Here is a 24,998-nt window from a genome sequence, read left to right as displayed (position 1 = left end):
TTTTAAGAGTATAATTATTAATCAAAATTTCAATTAAACTTAAACGTCATTCAATTTTACACAAAAAAGGTACTATTGGTAAAACTTGATACTGTGTACCGTTTTCGGAATATTTTGATTTGAAAATTATGAAGTAATAATTGATGTTTGTATAAAATAGTTAGTAATTAAACAAAACTCACAAGAAGAAAATTAAATTAATGACTAAGAACATAAAATAAAATTCAATTACAGTAAGTGTTCAAAATGCCCTCCGTTTTCGCGAATACACAAGTCTATTCTTTTTTCTAAAGATTCCATTAACCTTCTAAACGGTAGGGGATCAGCTATGATGTCATTAAATTGACGGTGAATTCTTTCTTCCAATTCTTGGCGTAAATTTACCTCTGTAGCATAGACTTTTTCCTTAATATATGACCAAATATGACCAAACTGCGTAGTCCAAAGGGTTAAAATCGCATGACCGTGGAGGCCAATGAATCGGAGCTTCTGTACCTCTACCAATCCATCGATTCGAAAAATGATTACTCAACCAATTACGACACCTTCTATCAAAGTGTGGTGGAGCTCCATCGTGCATAAAAAATAAAGATCTTCGCTCGTTTAGCATTAAATCTTCTAATATCTCGAATAAGGAATTGTTTAAAAAATCAAGATACATATCACCATTTAAATTTCCAGGTAGAATATGATAACCTATTAATTTATTACCTAAAGTTGCTGCCAAACATTAACTTTAAATGAGTGTTGGTAATGTGATACCCTTTTGACTCGTGGATTCTCATCACACCAGTAGTGTGCATTATGGGAGTTAAACATACCTTGTCGCGTAAAGGTGGCCTCGTTCGTAAAAAGAATGCATTTTAAAAAATTTGGATTGTGGGCTGTCCTTTGTTGCAATGTTTCACAAAAATCCACTCTAACCGGTAGATCATCTGGCAAGAGCTCTTGGACTTGTCTGTAATGATAAGGATGTAATTGCTGTTCTTTCAGTATCCGCCAAGTACTTGAAGAAGAAGTATTTGTTTGTCTTGCTATATTCCTTACGCTAACTGTTGGATCTTGATCAAGTAAATTTAAAATATTATTTTCTTTATTAATTGTTCTTGTTGTTCTTGGTCTACCAGAATTTATTTTATTTGGTCTCACATTCCCAGTTTCTCGACAACGTCGTTCAACGGCTCTAAATGTTTTTTTTTACTTGGTAAGTTTCTTCTAGAAAACTTTTCTACATAACGTGTCACAGCTGCACTAGAACATCCTAAACATTCGCCTAAGGTTAATAACATGTCAGTGTATTTAACATTTGAGTACATTTTGATTTGATTTTACAAATAACAAGGTTTCAAAACTCTAATTATTGTTGATTTATCGTCATAACAATCAATAAATGTCAGATTTCCATGGCACACTTGGAGAAACTAGAGATATACCTATAAGAACTTTATCATTACTACCAGCATCAATTATTACTTCATAATTTTCAAATCAACATATTCCGAAAACGGTACACAGTATCGAGTTTTACCAAGAGTACCTTTTTTTGTGTAAAATTGAATGATGTTTAAGTTTACTTGAAATTTTGATTAATAATTATACTCTTAAAAAAGTTATATTGACTAATATTTAGTACGATCCGTGTAACTAGCGCCCTCTATGAGAATCAGATATAAAAACAAATTCATGGGATGTATCAGCTTCCAAAACATATTCGTATTAAATTGCATTACAATGTTGCCAGTAGTTTCGGGAAAATCGTAAAAAATGCGTAAAATTTTTTTTCTTCAACGCCCTGTATCTTGAAAACGGATGGCGTTACAAAAATTTTTTACTAAGCAAACTCCAATTATTTTTCAGTTTTTTACCTACCCTAGAGACGGGGTTACCTTTTTTTGAAACACCCTGTATTAGGTCCACCTTTATATCGTCGAAAATGCATTTGGAAGTGGAATGCAAGTGGAAATAATAAATTCAACAGAAGAGGGGAAGTTCAACGTTGCCAAACTTATTGGTTTTATTTGACCTGTCGTCTTTTTAGCATTTGAACAATGTTTTAAGATAATCAAATTTTGACAACTCGCTGACCGTTAGCGCCGATTGCCCAAATATAAAATTCAAGGAAGCGTTTTTGAATAACGCGTAGCTATCAGCGCGGACGGTGGTCATAGCTGACAGCTGACATCCCAGCGGCCGTACGCGTCGCTCGTCGGCGCTGACCATCGTACACGCGCCTCTGCCTTTAGTAATTGAGCGTTTTACTATCAAACCGAGTGGACGCCGTCAGTGTGTACAGACAGACAGACAGGTCCAATCGCAGTATGAATATAGACTCACGTCGAGTGATAGATGAAGTATGCCTGATAAGGCATTTGCAACTTTACCAACTCTCATTTTAAAGGATTTTTTATGCTTTTTCATTAAAATTGTGCCACTTTTCCATATAACTTAACGGTCTTTACCTTTAGTATTTAAAATCAAAAAACGATCGTACATTGTTTACAAATTGTTTATAATAAAAAATGCCTTTTAATCATTTGCATATTTTACTCTCATCACCAAATTTATAAAAAGCAGTTGTAGATACCTGTATCAAAGAGTGCCACGTAAATGCTTTTTTTTGCTAATTTATCCGGTCTAATTATTTTAATATACTTATACGGGAAACTAAGCATTTTTATTTGCGGTTATATTTAGACAACAATCTGAAAATATCTCTTCATTTTTTATTTCAGTCTAATTTTTCTATTTTCATGAAACGACAAATTTGAGACTTACCGCATGGACTATAAGACTGTATATGACATAAGTGAAATCCGCTGCGATGAATACGACGATGTTACATATCCACGGAATAAGCATATATTTGGAATCCTGAAAAAGAGAATATTGTATAAATTAATAAATCAAACACCTAAAATAAATAAATACTTAAATACCTTAAAAATTCTCACTCCTTCTTTCTCTCACTATATATATATATATATATATATATATATATATATATATATACTATATATATATACTATATATATATATATATATACTATATATATATATATATATATATATATATATATATATATATATATATATATATATTTTGTTATGATTGTTTATTTTGAGTTCAAACTTAGTTTATTGAGCCAATAAAAAGGAATTATAACTTATTTGTTATCAAATGTAATATAATCCTTATATTACCTGTGTTCGATGGATTCAAAAGATTTTCTAGTTGTCTTTTATCGGGTTAGAGAAGAAAAGGATAATAATACAAATATATTATATTACAAAGATTTACGTTTCTTTATTTTATATGAACGAATAAAACAATTATTAAATTCTGTCGTTATCTTATCAATCAGCATACAAGAAAATAAATCAAATTTTATGATAATAAGATTATAAAGCTACATACATTTTTATTACGTGAAAAACCAATTTTACTTAAAATTTTCTTTACTTAAAAAAAAGAAACCACAAAACTTTAAACTTTTGATTAGCCTAACAAAACCTCAGTTCTTAAATTTTAATGCTAATGACCATGATGTCGAAACGATCCTTCACAGATATAAAATTTAATGGTACAAACACTTACAGTTTATTTTCTTCTTGAGTTGTATGTTAGAACATACCCAGAAAAGTCCAGTCTCTTCAAAGATGTGATCTCCCCTCTTTGTCACCTCGGCTCCTTCTTTACGTCTCTGCAAACCTCCTTCAGACTACACAAAAAACACCTGATTCACTTCTCCAAACTCCGCTACTTATTTATGACACTAGGACCTCCTTTTGTCAACTTGATGCCGTAAGAATATTTTCACATATCCTTTATAAAATGCCCACGGTAGATACAAAGACCTCTTTTAATCTACTTATTATCTCCTTCTTCAAACTATTCACTTCTTTTCGTTACGCCGGTATCCAAACTCACGAACTAAACCCTATCTTGAGACACACGACTGTTTCCTTTCGATGACCAAAATATGACTGACTTCTCCTGTCTCATCATCGACTCCCAAATTCCCATTTAAAAACGACCGTGCAATCAAAAAGCTTAAATTGTGTTTACTATGATATTGGAAAAGCCTAATTTCGGTTTCAGAGAAAACTAAATAGCTTACTTTAAAATTGGTTTTTTTCAATACATCATTTATACATATTTCAAAAGATTAGAATATGGTCATTTAATACTCGACTCTACAAACAATGAAGAGATTAATTTACAGGTAAAATGTCTTCTAATTCTAAACAAAGGTTTTTTGATAATTTTGTTTGCAACGGAAAAACAATTTCTATTCTTATCTACACTAAATCTTATCTTAAATTAATATATACATTTTTGTTTATGATTTCTTAAAATTTTATTTCGATGGATTTTTCTTTTATTTATTTTTCTTTGGTTGGAAAAGAAAAAGTATGACAATATATATATATATATATATATATATATATATATATATATATATATATATATATATATATATATATATATATATATATATATATATATTTGGCTATTTAATTCAACAAAGCGATAGCAGCTTTTGCTAGAAGATTTAATCTTTTACACATTTCGTATGGCTAAGAGTACAGAAAACGATATTATATCGTTTCCGTTCATGGCCGCCTTAGCAGGTGGCGCCTCTGTACGCTAACCACTGCAGTAGTGAAGCTTTAGGAGACATTTGTTGGACTTTCCGAGTTTGAATTTGTATCAGCCCAAGTGTCTGATGAGGCTGGGATAGGCCGAAATGATTCATAACACTTTATTGATACCGATTCGAGCACGGGAAGTTTAACGAATTTATCCTCCTAGGCCATATATTTGGCTATTTAATTCAACAAAGCGATAGCAGCTTTTGCTGATTTAATCTTTTATATTATTTTATATTTATTTGCTGATTTAATATATATATATATATATATATATATATATATATATATATATATATATATATATATATATACGAGGGTTGATCTCTGTCCTACACTCTGTCCACACTAACCTAGTTCCAATCCAGATAGAACTTTAAATTTATACTAAATAAAAAGCTATATTGACCACCCCTGGATTTCCAAGTCGCACCAATGGCATCACTACATGCAAGCGCATCAGCAGAGGTTGTTTGCTAGCCATTTCTCGCTACATACACCTACATCCTATGACCTCGCCTAGACCCTATGCAGAAACTATAATAGAAAAATAATAAATGGAATGAATATGGGACTTATAACAGGAAGATCTTTACAATTTAATGCAAGAGTTTGAAATATCAAATACTTGGTAAACGCAATAAAACTAACTAGCAAGAATGTACAGCGCAAAGTTCGGTCAGGTGAAAATCTGTTTAATTAAACCCTGGAAAAAAATGATAAAATCGCCTGCGTAATATTTAATACAATAATATTAATAAGAGAATCCACCTCCTTGCATTTGAAGATGACAAAGTCATGGGAAAAAGCGAATCTTTTAGTTATAGAAGGATCCTTACAACTACAGGACGCTTAAAAAAACTGGAGAATTTGTAAAAAAATCGAAAACACAGAATCTAATGGCTGTTCGTTAACAAAGTACAGCACAAGTGGGTTATTTTTACCAATTCAAAGCACCAGTAGTGGCCAGTGGGAACACCAAGTTAAAATAGATGCAAGTCCATTTGGAGGGTTAGCTGGTTTGTGATTGGATTGGCATATATTTTTGTGTCATCAGCGTAGAACGATATTTTACTGAAGACATAATAAGGAACATCGCTGGTATAAACCTTAGAAAGCAGAGGCCCAATGACAGAACCCTGAGGCACTCCACTTTCCACTAACCTCTCCTGTGAGAAAGATTCGCCAACTCTAACTGTATAATGTCGATCTGTCAGGAAATCATCTATCCAACGAACTAAAGTATCGCAAACTCCGAAATGTTCTAGCTTATGTAGAAGTTTGCGCTTAGGTACAAGGTCAAAGGCTTTAGAGAAATCTAGATAAACAACGTCGACCGGCTGCGAACTGTTAAGTGATGACGTCCAGTCGTTAACACAATGTAGGAGATTGGTTAGAGTAGAGCGACCAGAGACAAATCCATGTTGTTGTGTTGGAATAACATGTTCCTTGAGAAGGAATTTGGCCATCTCCTCGGAAATAATGGCTTCCATAACTTTGGCACCTACTGGCAGCAAAATAATCGGACCATAATTGTTGGGGTCGAGTTTGTTGCATTTTTTAAAAATATGGGTGACGGATGATAATTTCCAACTAGGGGGTAAGGAGTTCTGGATGAAAAAAGTTTGCATAATTAACGTTAAGGGTATTGCAAGCGTGTCTGCGCGCCTTTTTAATAGTTTTGGTGTTAAGCCATCTAAACCAGGTGAAGCGGATGTGTGAAGTTTAATTAAGTGTTGTTTGGCATGATCCACTATGAATTCAACTTGCTGTAAGGATGCGCCGACACGATTACAGTTAATAGCAGGTAGATAGCCATCATTGGATTCTTTAGTGAAAACCTGTGAAAATGCTAAAGAGAGAGTTTCGGAAAATTCTTTGTCAGAAGAACATAAAGTCTGGTTCGGTTTTTGAAGTAGAGGAATGAAAACTTTAGACGTCAAAGAGGAACATATGTATTTGTAGACTTTTTTAATGTTACCACTTTCAATAACATTTGCTTCAAAATTTTGTCTTAGAGTTTTTAGAGATGTTTGTAAGTTATTTGAAAATCTGCGGTGGCTTTGGAAATCACTAAGAAGCCCGGTGTGTTAAAATTTTTACCATAGATGTCGTTTGTGATTAATTTGTTTAATTACTGTTCGGTTTATCCAGGGTTTAAGGTTGTTTTTATAAATCTTAGTATCATAAAGGTGGTATTTGTAGAAATTATATTGTGGACTTTATCGAGAAATGCAGTCCACATTAATGAGGGGTCGTTTAGTCTGCAAAAAATAAATGCCAGTCGATTTGAGAGAGTTCAGTGACAACTTCAGAGTCGGTAGTAGCATATGCTACAATATTATTTTTGCGGGGTAGTACTTGATTGAACTGGATGTGAGCCGTTATAACTGCATTATCTGACTTTCATATAGGAAAACTGACTTCGAGAGATGAAATCAGCTGTTCGTCATTAATAAGCACTAGATCTAACGTAGAAGGTTGGTTATTATTTCTAAATCTAGTAGGTTCTGTAATGATTTGTGTCAGGTTCGAATTTACTACAAAGCTGTTAAACAAATTATGAGCATTTTTGGCGTCAGATAATGAAGTTATTGGCCAGGTGGTCTCTGGGAAATTAAAATCTCCAGTCATGATAAGATTATCAAGAGGTGATATTTCTTCAAGTTTTGTAAAGAAAACATTATCGTGTACAAGTAGTGTAACGGGTGGACGATATATACATACTAAATTAAGGCAAAAAGAATTTTTAGTAACAGATAAGTGAATTGCATCTATTCCAGTAATATCTAATAGCTTAATGTTAATTTTAAAAGTTGTGGTTATAATATTAGATAAAGTGAATCTAAATTAGTATATAGAAATAGCCAGTCATTAAATTTGTCGGTAGAAAAATTATAAACGAAATTTCGTGATACTGGGAGTGCCATTGACGTATTTAATAGTTAAATCATGTTCACCGTTATTTTTGCGAGTTTCTAGTTCACTTCGGAGTTGTTTTAAACCTACTTGTTGGATGGGCGTCTTATCTTCAATTATTGAGAATTATTCCGTGGCTTTGTTTTCCAGAAGTTTTGCTTTACTTCTCAGAATATCTTTAACGTGATATTCCGAACCCATTACTACCTTTATCATTCGGGGAAATCGTTGGTTCGCTTTGCCGACCGTTTTCTGCGTTGTGCATCCCCAGAGGAAGATTCTGTTACGCCTCTAATTAGAATATTTTTAGCACGTGTTATGCGATCTACAGCTTCGTTAGCAATATTATCCGTCAATTCGGTAGACTTAGATAAATCAATCTGGCTGAGCTTATTGTTTAACTCATTTATTTAGTGTCAAAATCATCAACTTTCGTACAAATTTCCATTTTAAAGTCTAGCAGAAGATCTTTTATTTCCGAAATATTGGAAATACTGGAGCTGCAAGAGTTACAAAGTATACTCAATCCACGAATTTTCCTGTCGGGTGACGCGATCCTCTGAAGAAAAATCGGTGCATGTGATATGTATTTGTCGCTTACAATAATAATGTTTAAAAAATTATATCACGCTTCCTTGGAGGTCGGACTAAAGATTAATATAAACAAGATGCAAATAATGACTAATCTGGTTCTAAATCGAAATATTGCTGTTGATGGAAGGGATAATGTGCAGATTACATCGTATAAGTACTTAGCAAATATTACCAACAACTTAACACTACCGTCGATGTGCGCTGGAGATGAAACACCCACTGAGAGTATAAAATGCCTTGAAGAACGACGAGAACTAAGTTTGATTCGAAGTAATGATTTGGCAAGAACTTCTACACTGGTCTATAAGTACTGATCAGACTCCACGGTCCTTTCCCGTTTCTGCGATCAAGTCCTGACTAAATATCTTCCTTCGTCCTACAGATCCTAACTTCGATAACATTTATGTCCATTCCCTGGTATGAACGTCGAGGACTGCAGTCAGTTTATTTTACTTCAGAGGATTCGTCTTTTTAGTTTACGTATTTTATAGAACTAAATTTTATTTTGTTTATTTATTTGAATATATTTTTATTTAAATTAAACTCGCGTTTTACAGAGTCTGGTGTCTAAAAGAGCGATCCGTTACATCATATCTGGTTTGGAATATTTTCGAAAACTTATTGGCCTAGTTTCTTGTTTGCAGTTGATTAAGTTTTCAGTTTTCTGTGTGATTTACAAGATAACACAGTACTCAAGTATATAATTTTCTATATTGTATATCAGCGTAATAAAGGTCTTTAAAAATACCTTCAATCTTGTAAAGAACTCTATATATTATCTAAATATTAAATTTATTGTGTTTTTCGTATTCTACACCATACGAAACTAATTTATGTTATAAACCAATATTAACTGCGTTTTTCACTTTTACTCCACTGACCAATAAAACATATATTCCGATTGCATAGTTGTCTAATTCAGTATTCGAAGCATATTCGTACAACCCTAGTCTTCGCCGATATTAAGCAGTTTCAGCATTGCCTTACGTGACCAAATATTTGAACTTTGGACGATTTAATTTTAAGTCTCGTCGTTTATACATTTCGATGTACATTTGGTGAGAAAAGCTTTTGATGTTTGCTTCCTTGTGAGGGTTGAAGTCGAAGTTTTTATATGAGAATTTTTTACGGAACGATATTTTTTTCAACCCATATTAGAGAGATTTGACCCCTAAAAATCATACAAGCATACAAAAATGATTAGTAGCACTTTTGTGTAGAATGAACTATTCTCTCAGAAACAACGCTCGAAGCGACCCGCGATTTTTGAATGTTTGTTGCGCGCGCAAAATCAATGTTATAAAATGTATTAACTCGACTGTAAAAACTCGATATCATTTGATCAGAGTGTCCTATCGACAAAGATCAGTTTTAAAGGTAAAGAGTGTAGCTTTCGTATGCAATTTTTATATTTTGCCGCAAATAAAGTCAAATTCTAGAAATCTGTTTAATAAATAAACGATGCGCGATAGTTGCAATTTTTTACGATTCTCGTGAGATTAATAAAATTTATTACTTTCATTGACAAGTCGAAGAGAAATTTTCATGTTTAAAGACCAATCGTCAAAACCTATAACATGAAATTTTAATTTTGAGTTGCGGCAGCAGTTATGAGGCATTTGAAATATGAATAAAAAACGCAAAATTAAAACTTTTACATTACAAACGATCGCATGTCACGGGAAATGCCTCCAAAAAGACGGTTTTTGATTAATTTGTAGCAGAAGTTGAGTAATGGGGGAAGGCAACGGGAAACCACCCCATAAATAGTCCCTAGTTCATTCATGATGGTTAATGTAAACCAATTTGAAGAAAAGGTACTGATCATGGACTTCGGGTACCAAGATCCGGCAGGGGAGGAAGAACATGAAAATGTAAGGCTTCCCAGGTCGTCAACCCACGAAATCCTTACCAATATTTAAACACTAATAGAGAAAAAGTGTGCACATGGAACGTTCAAAAAATCTGTACCTGGAATGTTCGAGGTATGGTTTGAAGGGGGAAAGATACACAACACCATTCAAGAAATGAAAAGACTAAATATCGAAGTAATGGGATCAGCGAGATGAGATGGCCAGGCTCGGGACAGTGCTGTGTGGATGAGCATATAGTATATTATGCGGGAAACGATAAACCACATCACTGGAATGGCGTAGCGGTGATTCTGAGCAAAAAGGTCGCTGAGGCTGTAATCAGCGTGCTACCTCTCTCTGATAGAGTTATTCTGCAAAGCAGACACGTTAATAAGAACATCATTCAAATTTACGCTCCAACGGAAAAACCAGAAGAAGATGTCGAGTTCTACGCACTTGTACAAAAAGCACTAAAATCTAAAATATACCAAGAAGAACGAGCTTACCATCATCATGAGTGATTTTAATGCCAAAGTTGGCAAACGCAGAATAGAAGACATCGTCGGACAAAAGGCTTAGGGAAGAAAAACGAAAGGGGAGACCGACTTATCCAATTTTGTCGGGAAGAAGATTTTACCATTGCTAACACCTGGTTTAGACTTCCCGCGAGACGACTTTATAGGTGGAAGTCACCTGCAGATACAGCCAACAATATCATCAGAAACCAGATAGACTTTATTCTCATTAACAAAAGATTCAAGAACAGCTTGACTTCGGCGAAGACCGTCCAAGGAGCAGACGTCCCATCAGACCACAACCGATTAGTAGGCCCGATAGAACTCAAACTAAAGAGACTCATCAAAAGTAAACCTAAACAGAACCTGGATTATAACACTCTAAAAGACTCCGTAGTTCGTCAGAACGTAAGAGATGTAATGAGAGAAAAACTAGAAACCGCTAAACAACAAGAATAGAGTGTAGAACAAAAATGGAGTTCTATTAAAGACGTCATGCTAAATGCGGGAAAAGAACATCTGGGAAAGAAAACAAGAGTAAAAAATAAAGAATGGATGATTGATGACATTTTGCAGATGATGGACCAAAGAAGATTAATGAAAAACAGGGACGCAAAGAAATACCAAGAAATCAACCAAGTGAAACACGATTATATAAATATCCACGGAAAGATTCGAGAAGCCTCTGGTTAATACCAGAGGAGAAACACACACGTCCTCATAAACAAAGACGGGAACCTGGCGACGACAGTTAAGAAGAAGTTGGTGACCTGAAAAATGTACATCGAAGAACTTTTCTGGGACTACCGAGGTAAGCTTCCAGAAATAAATTGCATGACAGGGCCGTCAATACTAGAAAACGAGGTGAAAGCAGCTTTAAAACAGTCTAAGAATGGTAAGGCCACAGGTCCGGACGAAATACCCGTTGAACTTATTAAGTTGATGAGTGGAGTGAGCACAAAGGAGTTAATTGAACTGTTTAACGCTATATACGATTCAGGTAATATCCCAGAGGAATGGCTATTGTCAACATTTGTAACACTACCAAAAAAACGATCTGCAAAAACGTGCGAAGATTCCCGAACTATCAGCCTTATGAGTCATGCACTTAAGATTTTTCTTAAAATCATACACGCCAAAATTTACAAAAAATGCGAAAAAAATGTCGGTGAACTGCAATTTGGATTCCGCAATTCCATGGGTGAAGCACTTTTCACCTTACAAGGTATTTTATTCCCATTACTCGTTTAATACGGATGTCTTTGATTCCTAGTTTCCATCTAACTGATTTTTTGCTGATTACTATTATTTTGGTTTTCTAAGTTGAGATTGTCGTATTAATTCTTGTTCTTATGTTAAATCTGTGGACTAGTCTTTGCGGACCATCATCTTGGGCTATTAATATTGGGTCGTTTACACAAAAGAGCATTTTTACGTATTGGTTTCCCATTCGGTATCCTTTTTCCCAATTAACACTTTTGCTGATTTCAACCAATGATTCAATTGAAGAGCATATGTTTTAATGGTTCCTACTGTCTTGTTCCGCTGCATATGTCTGTAGGTTCTGCAAGTTTTCCATCTACTCAGATTTCTATTTTGTTGTTTTGGTAGATGTTTTCAATTCCTGAATTGATGAATTCCTGATCCAGTCTATCTTATTTCTTAAGTTCTTGTGTTCTTAGTTCTTGTGTTAGCAATCTAAGAGCGTCTGGGACATAAAGAGTTCGTACGTTCCATATGCAGATCCGTAAATCGTCATCTCTTTGTCGTTTGATAGATCGTCGTGACTTAAACAGTCTAAATTTTTCTCTTTGTGCTTTCATAAAAATAAGTTTTTTAAGGGACGAGGTCGTTAACCTTTTGCCCAATTTTCTAATCTTCGAAGGATCATTTTTCCCGCTCTCGTTTGCCCTGACCTTGCTTCTCATTGGAGTTGGTTACCAAAAACTTCCACAGATGTTGCTCTGTGGTTACTGGGGTTCACTATGAGGAGGTGAGGGTCGGAATTGGTAGAAGGGGCTAATGACCCTAACAGGATACAGCGTTATATTTTGCGCATTACTACCCCATTTAAACCTCATATCTTGCTCTATTGGCGCCATTATATATTGAATGTGTTGGCGTTATGCAACGATGAAATATAATAAGAGACAGAAGAGCTTTTAAGTAAGATATTACTTGCTATATGAGTCAATTTAAAAATTGGTACAAAATGACTCGTGGGCCGTCCGTAATTTTCTATGATTACGTCACTAAAACATCTTAAAAACAATGTAGAGGTGCCTTAGTTCGGTTATATACAAACATATTATTTGGGTTTTATAGTTTAAAAAGTAAATAGAAGAGGCGCATTTTAGATGCTCCCTGTATATATTGATTGTGTTCTCCAATATTAAAATGAGTTCTCTTATAATCATTAAAGTAACAAGAACCTATTTAAGTTAATGCAAATTTTATGGCTTTAGTCAAAGCACTAAAAGATTATCCTAAAGCCAGTTCCGTCCCACGTTAAGTACATTAGATATTTTATTATTAATACTAAAACTTACCCTATAAAGTCCGTAGAGTAAAAGAGTTGTGGTAAATATTCCAAAGGAAGACAGGACGAGAAGAATAATCGTAAATGCCATAGACGCTGCAACAAAAAAATTTAGTCTTTAAGAACACCAATTTACATAATTAATTTCTATATAATCTTTATTAAATAAGGTATCCCACAATAATATTTTTATTATTCTTTTAATTAGGTATTCATACACTTATATTAAAATATAATATTAATCTAAATTTATATAGACAATAATTAGGAAAAGGGGAAAGGATGAAAAAGATAAGGAAACTACAACAAAAATGGGGTACATGAAGCTGAATATTAACGTAAAAGATTTGAAATGGGATAAAGATAATAGTAAACTGACCAAAAGTCACTTGAATATCAAAACCATGCTATCAATAGATAAAGATGCAGAAAATAGCCCTAGAAATGAAAAAAAAAATGAACTAGAAATTTGAACTCTGCAGGAAATAATCAATCAAAAATTGAGAAAACAATTTGATGGCTTACTTTTAAACAATGGCTTACTCTTATTTTATATATCAACTAATGCACTACAACTAACATGCAATTACATCATAGCACTATACTCTGCTTTTTACACTAAACTGTTTAGACATTTACACTAACTCAGATGGTCTTGTCCTTATGAGTCTCCTTTTTAGTTCAGTGTTGTCAAAAAGCTCTCAGCCAAGTCAAGCAGCCTGTTTCTCTTGATTACTTCAGTCACAGTTCCCATACCAAAGTCCTAGTGGAGGTTGCTGTTACAGATATATCAAGGAGCATCAACAATGTTCCCCAGTACTTTGTTTTGAAATCTTTGGATAATATGTAGATTACTAGCTTTGGTACAGCCTTAGAGTTGGCATCCATATACCCATACTGGTCTCAGTACTTGCTTGTAAATGGATAATTTATTATGCTGAATTTTTTCCAATCAGCCAATACAATTTCTTATATCTAATATCAAGCTCCCCTCTTTTCTTTTTGACATGGACTTTCCAGCGCAGCCTGGCGTCTGGGGTGATGCCCAAGTATTTTGATGATGCTGCATAAGGAACTTGCGTATCATTTATTTTAACTGGAAAATTTTATATTTTTTTATTTGTAAAGTTAATGTCTGTAGATTTAGTGAGGTAGGTGATTTGTGGATTTAGTCTCATTTAATTTTATTCACCATTTTCTGGTCCAGGTATGTATTTTATTTACTGATAGTTGCAACACTTACACTTACACTTCTTCTTGTTTTACTCTGAAATATTTATTCGCAATGTATGATTTTAAGATTTCTGAATGTTGATACCTTGCACGTTGTTGTACGTTGAGCCGTTTAGGCACTACAAGCTTAACGTCCTTTTGGCAATGCGCCGCCACGTTTTTTTCTGTGCCTACGTATTCCTTGACCACTCCCCTTTTCAACGAGCTGTCGTACGTCACGATCGGACGAGCCGTTTAGGCACAGACGTGACCTTGGCCACTTCCGTCTTGGAATCTTCCCTATTCATCTACTACTGTTTAGATATGAACGTTCTTAGTTTATAGTTTAAACGCTCATGCCAGACGTTATCAAACGTCTGTGCTACGTCCAAGAAGATTGTAGAGCAGACTTTCTTTTCTTCTAATCTTTTTTCTACTATATTTGGTATTCTGTGAACTTGATCTAAAGTGATATGTTTATTTCTGAAACCAAATAGTTTTGACATCACCGAAATTAGTGATATTGGTCGATAGGATATCACTTCGCTAGGAGGTTTGCCTGGTTTGGTGTTCATAATGACTTCGGCTACTTTCCAGAGTCTGGGAACATATCTCAATCTAAAAGCAGCATTTATGAGGTGTGTCAGCTTAACTATAGCTTTTCTTGGTAGGATTTTTTAATATTTCTCCTGTTATCAGATCATATCCTGGAGCTTTCTTAGAATTTATATTCTCTTTTATCTCTGTTGGTACTTCTCTACATGAGTCATCCCAGTTCCTCCCATCTCAGTTCTTCACCATCATTGTCGTTGGGTTTGAACGTGCTTTCTAAGTGATGTGCAAATCGTTTTCCTTTCTGTTCGTTACTTCTGGCCCAAATGTCGTTTTCCAACTTGGTAGGACGAGAATGAATAATTGGTCTCTTCATTCTTTTTGTTGCCTTCCATAACAAATAATGTGTTCTGGTCAGCTGTTAAATTACTTAAAAAAGAATTAATTGTTGAATTTTTTATATTCTGTATCTCCCTTTTTAGTTGTTGTGTAGCATTATTTAGACTTCCTTTTTTCTACTATGAGTTCTCTGATTTCTATTGGATAGTTGTTTTTTTTATTCTAGAAGTCATTGTGGAAGTATTTTTCCAAGCTACCTGTTGGATATTTTTTATAAAAACTTCTAATTCGTCATCAAGTTGCCTTGCGTTTCCCAATGGCACAGAAAGATTAATTTTGTGTTCAAGGTTTATTTTGAATCTCCCTCAGTAAATTTTTTTATTAGTCAATATTGCATTGAACTGTTTTTTGATCACTGTATCACTCATAGTTAAAATTATCGGTGAGTGATCAGAGTTCATGTTCCAGCCGTCGTTGATATCCACATAGTTAGCTGAGATATTTTTGTAAATAAAGAAATCTATCAGGTCTAGAATTTTGTTCCTATCGGTAGACCAGTATGGTCTACCAGTAGATATTACTTCACCCTTTTGTTCTTTAACAACTGACAATAGTTCTTTTCCTTCAGTTGTAGTTAGCCTAGAGCCCCAGTGGGTATTCTTTGCATTAAATTCGCCACCAATGATGTATCTTTTTCCTAAAGTGTTCATAAACTCTTTATATTGTTCTCTGTTAGTGAAGTGTCGTGAAGAGGAAAATATATTAAACTTATATTTACGATATTTTTTCATATCTCATCTGTGTTTTCATCTTCACACATACTGTTGTAGCCTGTATGTGCTCAGTTGCATATTTTAATTCCTCATGATGCAAGATGTTATCTTTAATTATGATAGCGCTTCTTCCTTTCGCCACATTATCTGGGTGTATAGTAGAATATACTTTATACCCCCTAAATTTCACATATGACTGTTTAGTGGAGTATGTTTCAGAAACGAGACACAGATCACTTTTCTCAATGTCTAGTACTGCTTGCAATTCGATCTGAGGTTGTAACAGTCCATTTGCGTTCCACGCCATTATTCGTAGGTCCTTAGCCATTTCTGATTTTCGGAATAGCTCCTTTAGCGCTATGCTCTAGTCGGGTAACTCTGATATCGATTTGAGTTATTTTGTCATTAACCTTGGTGAGCTTTTCCAATATAATTTTTAATGTAATATCAGTTTCTTTTTCTTGTTGCGATGGTGCACGTCTTCTTGTATTGTTTGTTATATCGCTGTAACTTCTATTTCCACTGACCTCTACCGTTTTTAGTTTTTTGCTTTCAATAACTTAATGAGGCGCTTTTATAATATTGACTTTGTTTGTTCTCTCATTTCTCATTGTTTGTAATTTTTTAGCTAGACAACATCCGCGGTAGTTTGCAGGATGGTTTTTTCAACAATGAACACATTTTGGTTTATCTTCCGGTGGTTTTTGGCAATCTTTAGTAAAGTGTGTATCAATACATTTTACACATCTTGGCTCTTTTTTCACGTTATTTCCACGTATGTCCGTAAGCCTGGCATCTTTTACATTGCGGGACTAATCTGGAACTTTTTAATGGCTCGATTTCAACTCTCGTACTAAGTATGTCTGTTATGCCATAAATTCTATTTTTATCTTCATCCTGTCTAAATGTTAAGATGAACATATCTAGTTGTTTTTTAGTTTTCCATTTGAATTTCTTTTCTTCTCTATTTGAAGCTTTAATGGGTTTAAATTGTCGTTTTTGTAGGCCTTTTACTATTTCCAACTCTGCCTCCGATAAGTGCTGGGTAGATTGAGTAGCTGGGTGCCGGTCCCAAGCCCGAATAAAGAAGCAGGGTTGACACGACATGGACGTTTTTACCTTGTTTAGGCCTGGGCCTCTTCAATGAATGGGGTACTCCTTTTTTTGCTCGGAATAGTGGGGGTGTGGTAAACGGCATATACGTGAAGTTGTTGTCAAGAAGTAGTGGACTGCTAAGGAGCTGGGGGAAAGCTGAAAGTGGCTATATTGTGTGGACGATCTAAGAAGATCTAGAAACGTACAAGAGGAAGTGGGAACTGCCTAGCATGCCAGTTTAGGTACTTCAGGGGTTACCAGCCAAGTGGTTGGAACGGCTCTTTATCAGCATTTTTGGCTCGCAGTCTTTACCTGCGATATTGCAGGAAATGCTCCAAGTTTAGCTGGAGGAAATGGAACTTTTCTAATGGGAAGCCTGGTGAGTATTTGCCTTCTATGGTTGCAACGTGTCTTTAGTGTTCGTTTGGCTTTGTTGTTCGAGCCAGCTATGGTTCTTAGGACATACTTCCTGCTGAGGGTTAGGATTATGTTCTTTATTGGTGTTATATTGGCTAATACATATATATGGGCTGATGGATACGACCAGTCTTTTCTCATGCAGTATCTTAAGATACGGCGTTCAGTAGCCATGATGGCATTGAGTTGGTGTGTCTTGATTGAGACATGGACTCATGCCTTGTATTCGACTATCGGTCTGACGAAAGTTTTGTATGTGTGCAACAAGGTTTTGGAAGATGTCCCGCCCAGTTTACCGGACAGCACTTTCCTGCCTCATCCTATCTAAGGTTTCCTGAACGTCGGCCTTCCAGTTGAGAGTCCTTGTAAAACGAACTCCCAAGTAGAAAACCGAGGTTCTGAAGATGAGGTCTTCTCCTAAAAGTGATATCCGGCCACGGACATCGCGACAATAGGGAGATTTAAAAAGTATAGCTTGAGTTTTGGAGGGATCTATAGCAGGGTTGAGGCGATGGGTTAGGAACTCATCCCTTGTCAAAAGAAATAAATACTAAACATTTCGACCAAAAGCCTCGGAATACAAAGGATGGATTAAAACAAAGATGACTAATGCAACGAAAAGGGAAAATAATATTGGCTACATGGAATGTACAAGGACTTAGAACCAAACAAGCAGAAGTATTCAAAGAATTAGCGGAAAAAAAATGAATATATGTATTCTCACCGAGACCAAGAAAAAGGGAAAAGGAAATGAATAGATAGGAGAATATATACATATCTACAATATAGTGAGTAAAGATAACACAGCTAAGAGAGGAGTCTCTATTACCATTCGAAAAAATCTTAAAAATAATAATAAATCGTGGACTAAAGTAAATGAACAACTGCTAATACTGTTAATGAAAAGAATGAGCACATCGTAATTGTCGGAGTGTATGCCCCAAACGAAAATGCAGATCCAGAAAGTAAAGACGACTTCTACAAGATGAATGAAATACTCTCTGAAGTAAAAAAAAAACTGTGAAATCTTTATACTAGGAGATTTAAACGGCAGAGTAGGGAGAGAAGAAAATAATAGAGTCGTAGGAAGATATGGGGAACAAATAACCAATAACAACGGAATGCGTCTTAGAGATTTTTGTGAAACAATGTCTCTCAAAATTATGAATGGATTTTTTCAACATAGAGACATCCACAAATTTACATGGATACAATCTACTAGGATTACTTACATGGATTCACTACGAGACAAGATCAAAAATCGCCAGCTACGACAAAGAACAGGAGTGGCTGATGCAGTAGGGAGAGTAGCAACACTGAAATGGAACTGGGCAGATTACGTGGCTCGAATGACAGATAATAGATGGACAAAACGGATACTGGAATGGAGACCAAGAGATGATGCCTACCGAAGCAGAGGTCGTCCACCAACACGTTGGACTGACGATCTAAAACGTTGTCATAGGAATTGGATGCAAGAGGCACAACATCGAAATAGATGGAAAATTATGAGGGAGATCTATGTCCAGCAGTGGATAAGCGAAGATTGAATAATGAATCTACTAGAATTCAATTACTATGTAATCCAACGTCAAACTTCCCAGCTGAAAACAACTGACGTAAGGGTATACCGTGGATCAGAATGTGGTCCGACCATCGTTTACTTATGGCCAACGTGATAGTTAACTATCGCAAAAACAATAACACTCAGGTACAGAATGTAGAAAAGGGACAAGAAGTAACATCCCCTAAATGTAACCTAGAGAGCTTAAAAGAAGATTCAACGAAATTTCTTTACAAATAACGACTGGCCACAAAATTACAAAATGTGGATCAAGAAAATATATCAGCGAAAGAATAATTATACCAGCAACTTAAAAATGCATTGATGAGGCTGCAAGTGAAGTTTTGGGTTATAAAGGCAAATATGAAACAAAAAATCAAGAATGGTGGTCGGAGAATATGCAAACGTTAGTAAACAAGAAGAAAACTGCTTATCAGAAATAGATGTCAACGAGAAAGGAGGAAGATTACAAGATATATAAAAAATTAAATCGAGATGTAAAAAGAGAAGTAGCGAATAGTAAAAATGAGATGTGTGATCAAAGATGTGCAGAGGTGGATAGGTATATGAGTGGAACAAGAGTTGGGCAAGCGTGGAAGGTGATAAAGTCTCTCCGAATGGAAGGAAAGGAAAAATCTAACTTACAGTTAATAGATCTGAAACAGTGGAAACACCATTATGAGGTCTTACTGACAGAGGATAGATGTAAATTCCAAGAGATCGAAATTGAAGAAATATCCGAACATACACAAATAATTGAGGTAACAACCGGAGAGTTAAGCGATGCCCTCAAAAGATAGAAAAACGGTAAATCAGCAGGACCTGGAGACATCCCAATTGAGTTCTTCTTCTTCTTCAGTGCCTTATCCGGTCCGGATGTTGGCGATCATCAAGGCTATCATAGTTTTGTTGACTGCTCTGCGAAACAGCTCCGCTGAGGTCATCCCAAACCATTGTCGGAGATTTTTCAACCACGAGATACGACGGCGTCCCGGTCCTCTTCTGCCAAATACTTTACCCTGCATAACAAGTTGAAGAATTCGATATTTTTCTTCGTTCCGCATCACGTGGCCGAGGTACTCAAGCTTACGTTGTTTAATTAAATTAAGCACTTCTTTTTCTTTTGTCATGCGCTGTAGATACATAAGATATTTTTAGTATCCTTCTGTATATCCACATCTCGAAGGCTTCGATTCGTTTTTCAGTGGCTTGCGTCAGTGTCCAGGCTTTAACTCCATATAGTAATACTGGAAGAACGTAGCACCTCACTATCCGCATCTTGGTTCCCAAACTGAGATCACTGCAGCAATTGAGTTAGTAAAGTATTTACCAAAAATATTACATGAGATGTTGGTTCAACTATTTAACAAATGCTTAAAAGGACAAAATATCCCTGATGATTGGAATGTTGGATATATCAGCTCAATATTCAAGAAAGGGGATAAACACAAATGCTCTAATTATAGGGGAATAACTGTTATCAGCTCAGTAGGGAGGTTGTACGGTCGAATAATAAAAGAAAGAATATAATCAGAATACGAAGACATAGAAGAACAAAATGGATTTCGTGCAGGAAGATCGTGCACTGATGGTATATGCGTTCTGCAGCAGGTAATCGAAAAACGGAAGGCAAGGAATCTATCTACCCACCTATTGTTTGTAGATTTAAAGAAAGCATACGATACTTTACCTTTGAAAAAACTGTTTCAAACATTGATGAAAGTAGGTCTCAGTAGAGAGTATGTGGATGTTATCACAAATATATACAAAAATGCAAGAAGTGTCGTTAAAGAAGGAAACTTTATATCTGAATCATTTCCAATAACAAAGGGACCTAAACAAGGATGTTGTTTATCTCCGACTTTATTTAAAATATATATTAAATCATCGCTAGAACAGTCTGGGAAACAAGTATACGAAATGGGAATAGGCATAGGCGGTGTTAAATGTCTAACAACTTTATTTTTCGCAGATGATCAGTCGTAGCGAATGATGTGAGGAAGACATGGACTACATGTTTAGAAAACTAAAGAATGAATATGAAAAATGGGGCCTCAATATGAATATGTCAAAGACAGCGTATCTTAAAATAGGAGATGATGAAGAAGATCCAGAGTTAGAAATTAGAAACATAAAAACATGCAATGAATATAAATATCTCGGATCTATAATATCTAAAGAAGGCTCTAGCAAAAGAGACATCGAAAACAGAACGCAGCAGGAAGCGGTAAACATTCTAAACTCTCTACTATGGTCTAAATATATTAGACAAGAAACGAAATTGACAATCTATCGAACCTTGGTAGAGCCTATTATGACTTATGGGGCAGAAGTTTGGCAGATCACTAAAAAAGATAAAATAATAGAAATAGTAGAAATGGATTTTCTAAGGAGAGCGTGTGGTGTATCCGGAAAAAATCATATCAGGAATGAAGATATTAGAAGGAGGACAAAAATACTTATATTCCAGTATAGATAGAATTGAAACTATGATAATATGGTCACGTGAAGCGATAGAATTAAAATAGATGACCCAAGAAAGCTTTAAAATACATACCACGAAAGTTTACCTGTATGTAAAAATAAGTGTATCGTCATTTGCGAGTTCCAGAGTTTTTATCAATTGTTTCAAAATCAGAAATGAGTATTTTTGTTTTGACAATTTTTGCCGTAATAACTTTACGTGATGAACAGAATCCGTTATCAGGTTTTCTCTATCTATTACAGTTTTTTCCATCTTATACTGGACAGACAGACAGACGGATACACAAAATAATCTATGGTACTGAAATTTTATTTTCTTATTATTTCGATCCAATATACATTTTATCGAACTTAGTTGAGAAGAAGAAATATGTTAGATTAAAACAGTTTGGTTTTTGTAACAATAATTATAAAAACCTCTAGCAAATCTATTGTTTAAGTTATATCAGTATTCGTGAAATGCGCGTAATATGCGCGTACCGTGCGAAACATGTTATTTAATTTACCTGTTAAAATTGGAGTTGGTAGGTATAAGCCTTTTCCGATAACATGAAACAGTTTATATCCTCAAATCCTTGATAGAATTTACATTATGTACACTTTAGATTATACGTGGCGTTGAAATTTCAGTCAAATTACAAACGCAGCAGAGGGATGTTATTTTCCCCAGTTTTAACTTCAGCGAAAATTGTACAAATACGCATAATAGAAATGATTTTGTACCAAATTTTTAGTTAAAAGTTGCATATGTTAGACAGTGACACGTACACTGATTGGAGAATAACTACAGAGCCCAAAGGAGTCTATTGTAGAAATTACTGGTAATAGATCAAAGGAAAATGTAGAAAGTATTGATGAATATTTAAGACACTAAAGGTAGGTAAATATTTGTTAAATGAGTTATAGTAAAAACTGTACTTCTTCTTCTTCCCTCTTGTATGTAGGCTTTAAAGCCTGTTTCTTCTTCAATATTAGCCTCCTAAATTGTTTATATTATCGCACCATCTTTTTTTTTGGTCTGCAAATACTTCTTCGTCCATTTGGTGACTTATCTTATGATATTCGTACTATATTATCCTATGCCATTCTACTAATGTGTTCATTCCACTCCTATTTCCGTTTTGTCACTCATCCATTTGTGTCTTCGATAATGCATGCTCTTCTTATGTTTTCGATTCTCTCACTATCCGTCTTTTCCCTGATATTCGTCGGAGTATTTTCATCTCTGTTGTTTCTAGTAGTCGTCTCGTTTTAGATGTGTCAGGTATTGTCTCCGCCTGTATATAGGTCTAATTGCTGCTTTAAAGGTTCTTGTTTTTGTGTTTTGTCTTAGGTGTTTGTTCTTCCAGATTGTGTCATTAAGAGATCCCGCCGCTTTACTTGCTTTTAAGCTTTGTTGTCGTACTTCTTCTTCAACATCTCGGTAACTAGTTATATCAATTCCCAGATATCTAAACCTTACTTCCTGCTTTATTATTTTCCCATCAATCTTGATTTTACATCTTAGTGGGTATTTGAATTTTATCATACTTGTGATTTTTTCTGCTGATATTATCATATTGTATTTCTTGGCTGTTATATTGAAGATGTGTGTTAATCTTTGTAGCTCGTCTTCTGACTCGGCGATTAATGCGGCGTCGTGTGCATAACATAATATTTGGATTTCTTTATTCCACATTCTGCAACCATGTCCTTCACGTACTGCTTGTATTATTTCGTCCATTATTATATTAAAGAGAAGTGAGTTTAACGAGTCACCCTGTCTGACTCCGCTTTGTACTGGTATACACTGTGTTAATTTTCCATTTATCTTTTTTGCCTGTATTCAATTATGGAGGTAGATGTTTTTGTTGGTTTGTATAATATTGATTGGTATGTTTCTTTTATATAGTAGGTGTAAGACGTCTTCGACTTGGATGCGATCGAAAGCCTTTGTCAGGTGTATAAAACATAGATATGCTGGTTTATTGTACTCGATGGCCTTTTCTGTGATTTGTCTTAGTACAAATACGGCGTCTACGCAGGATCTTTGGGATCTGAATCCTTTTTGTTTATCTGATAAAATTGTTAGTTTATTGATTTTGTTGGTCAGCACTTTTGTGGTAAGCTTAAGTGCGGTGTTCAGTTGATTTATACCTCTATAATTGTTGGGGTCTTTTTTATCTCCTTTCTTGAACATTGTTATCATTATGCTGTTTCTTCGTACGTCGGGTATCTTGCAGTACAATATTAGTTTTTGTATAAGTTTTGTCATCTCTAGGTTTATACTTTCTCCTCCGTGTTTTATAAGCTCGTTGGTTTTCTGTCTGGTCTTGGCGACTTTCTATTTTTGAGTGAATTTATGGCTATCTCTACTTTCCGGAAACTGATTTCTATTTCGTTTTTTAATTCAGGTACGTTATTGTGTTAATTATTATTTTCCTTTCCTTTAAACAGTTCCGTCAGGTATCTTTCCCATTCATTCGTTTGCTGGTATGGTATTGTATTCCTTTAATTCCGTTTGGTTGACTGACATTAATTCCGAGCATAATCCTGTTGTTGCAAAAGTTCGCGCAAGATGGAAACTAATAAAGAAACAAAAACCTCAACACCAATTATTAGACATCCAATTATTAAAAAACGACACCATACATCAGACAGTAAATAAAGAATTAAACAAAAATTTAGGAAATATCGACCACAATAGAATTAGCGAGTACGATGACATAAACGTTCTGTGGAAAACTATTAAAGAACAAATGAACAATGTAACGGAAAAACATCTAAAAGTAACACCTAGAAATAACAAACAGGAATGGATGGCAGAAGAGATTTTACAATTAATGAACAAACGAAGAGAATCTAAAGAAAAAAATGACAAGGACGGAGAACACAAAAGACTAAATAGAATAATTCGAAAAAAAAAATAACCGAAGCAAAAGAGAAATGGCTGGAAACAAAATGCGTGGAAATAGAAGAACTACAAGAAAGGCACGATTTTTTAAATTTACATAAAAAGGTAAAAGAGTTTACATCGACTACCAAGAGAACGACTTTTCACACCATGCTGGACACGGATGGCAAACTGCTAGAATCAACGGAAGATAAACTGAAAGAATGGGAAAACTATATTAAAACTTTTTCACGACATACGAGAAGAACCAAGATTGGAAAATAACAACGAAGGGCTAACAATTCTGAAATCTGAAATCATAAATGCAATTAATCATCTTAAAACAAATAAAAGCCCAGGTCCAGACGGAATATACCCAGAAACGTTAAAATTAATCAGCGAAGAAAATATCGAAATATTTGTCCTTTTATTCAATTGCATTTATGATACAGGCAAAATACCCCAAGATTGGCTGGAGTCAATATTCATCCCACTACCAAAAAAGCCAAACCCACAACACTGCAATGAGTTCCGTCTGATAAGCCTCATGAGTCATGCAGTAAAAGTCCTACTAAAAATCATACATAATCGTATCTATAGAAAGTGCGAAACAATCATCG

At 34.8% G+C, this 24,998-nt stretch overlaps 1 protein-coding gene across 7 annotated transcripts in view; it reads right to left on the bottom strand.

Annotated features, from left to right (window-relative positions):
- Positions 1–24,998, bottom strand: part of LOC140450416 (uncharacterized) — a 743,391-nt gene that overhangs the window by 79,139 nt on the left and 639,254 nt on the right. For all 7 annotated transcript variants that reach the window (XM_072544040.1, XM_072544042.1, XM_072544044.1 and 4 more), the window contains 2 exons: positions 13,081–13,166; positions 2,776–2,871 (listed from right to left, as the gene is read on the bottom strand). In XM_072544040.1, coding sequence (XP_072400141.1) covers positions 2,776–2,871; positions 13,081–13,166 — 182 coding nt within the window. The remainder of the gene's footprint in view (positions 1–2,775; positions 2,872–13,080; positions 13,167–24,998) is intronic.

This window comes from Diabrotica undecimpunctata, chromosome 9 (assembly GCF_040954645.1).
Source record: "Diabrotica undecimpunctata isolate CICGRU chromosome 9, icDiaUnde3, whole genome shotgun sequence".
Classification (NCBI taxonomy): domain Eukaryota; kingdom Metazoa; phylum Arthropoda; class Insecta; order Coleoptera; family Chrysomelidae; genus Diabrotica; species Diabrotica undecimpunctata.
The sequence above is the reverse complement of the archived record's forward strand: the minus strand, read 5'-3'. Positions and strand labels throughout refer to the sequence as shown.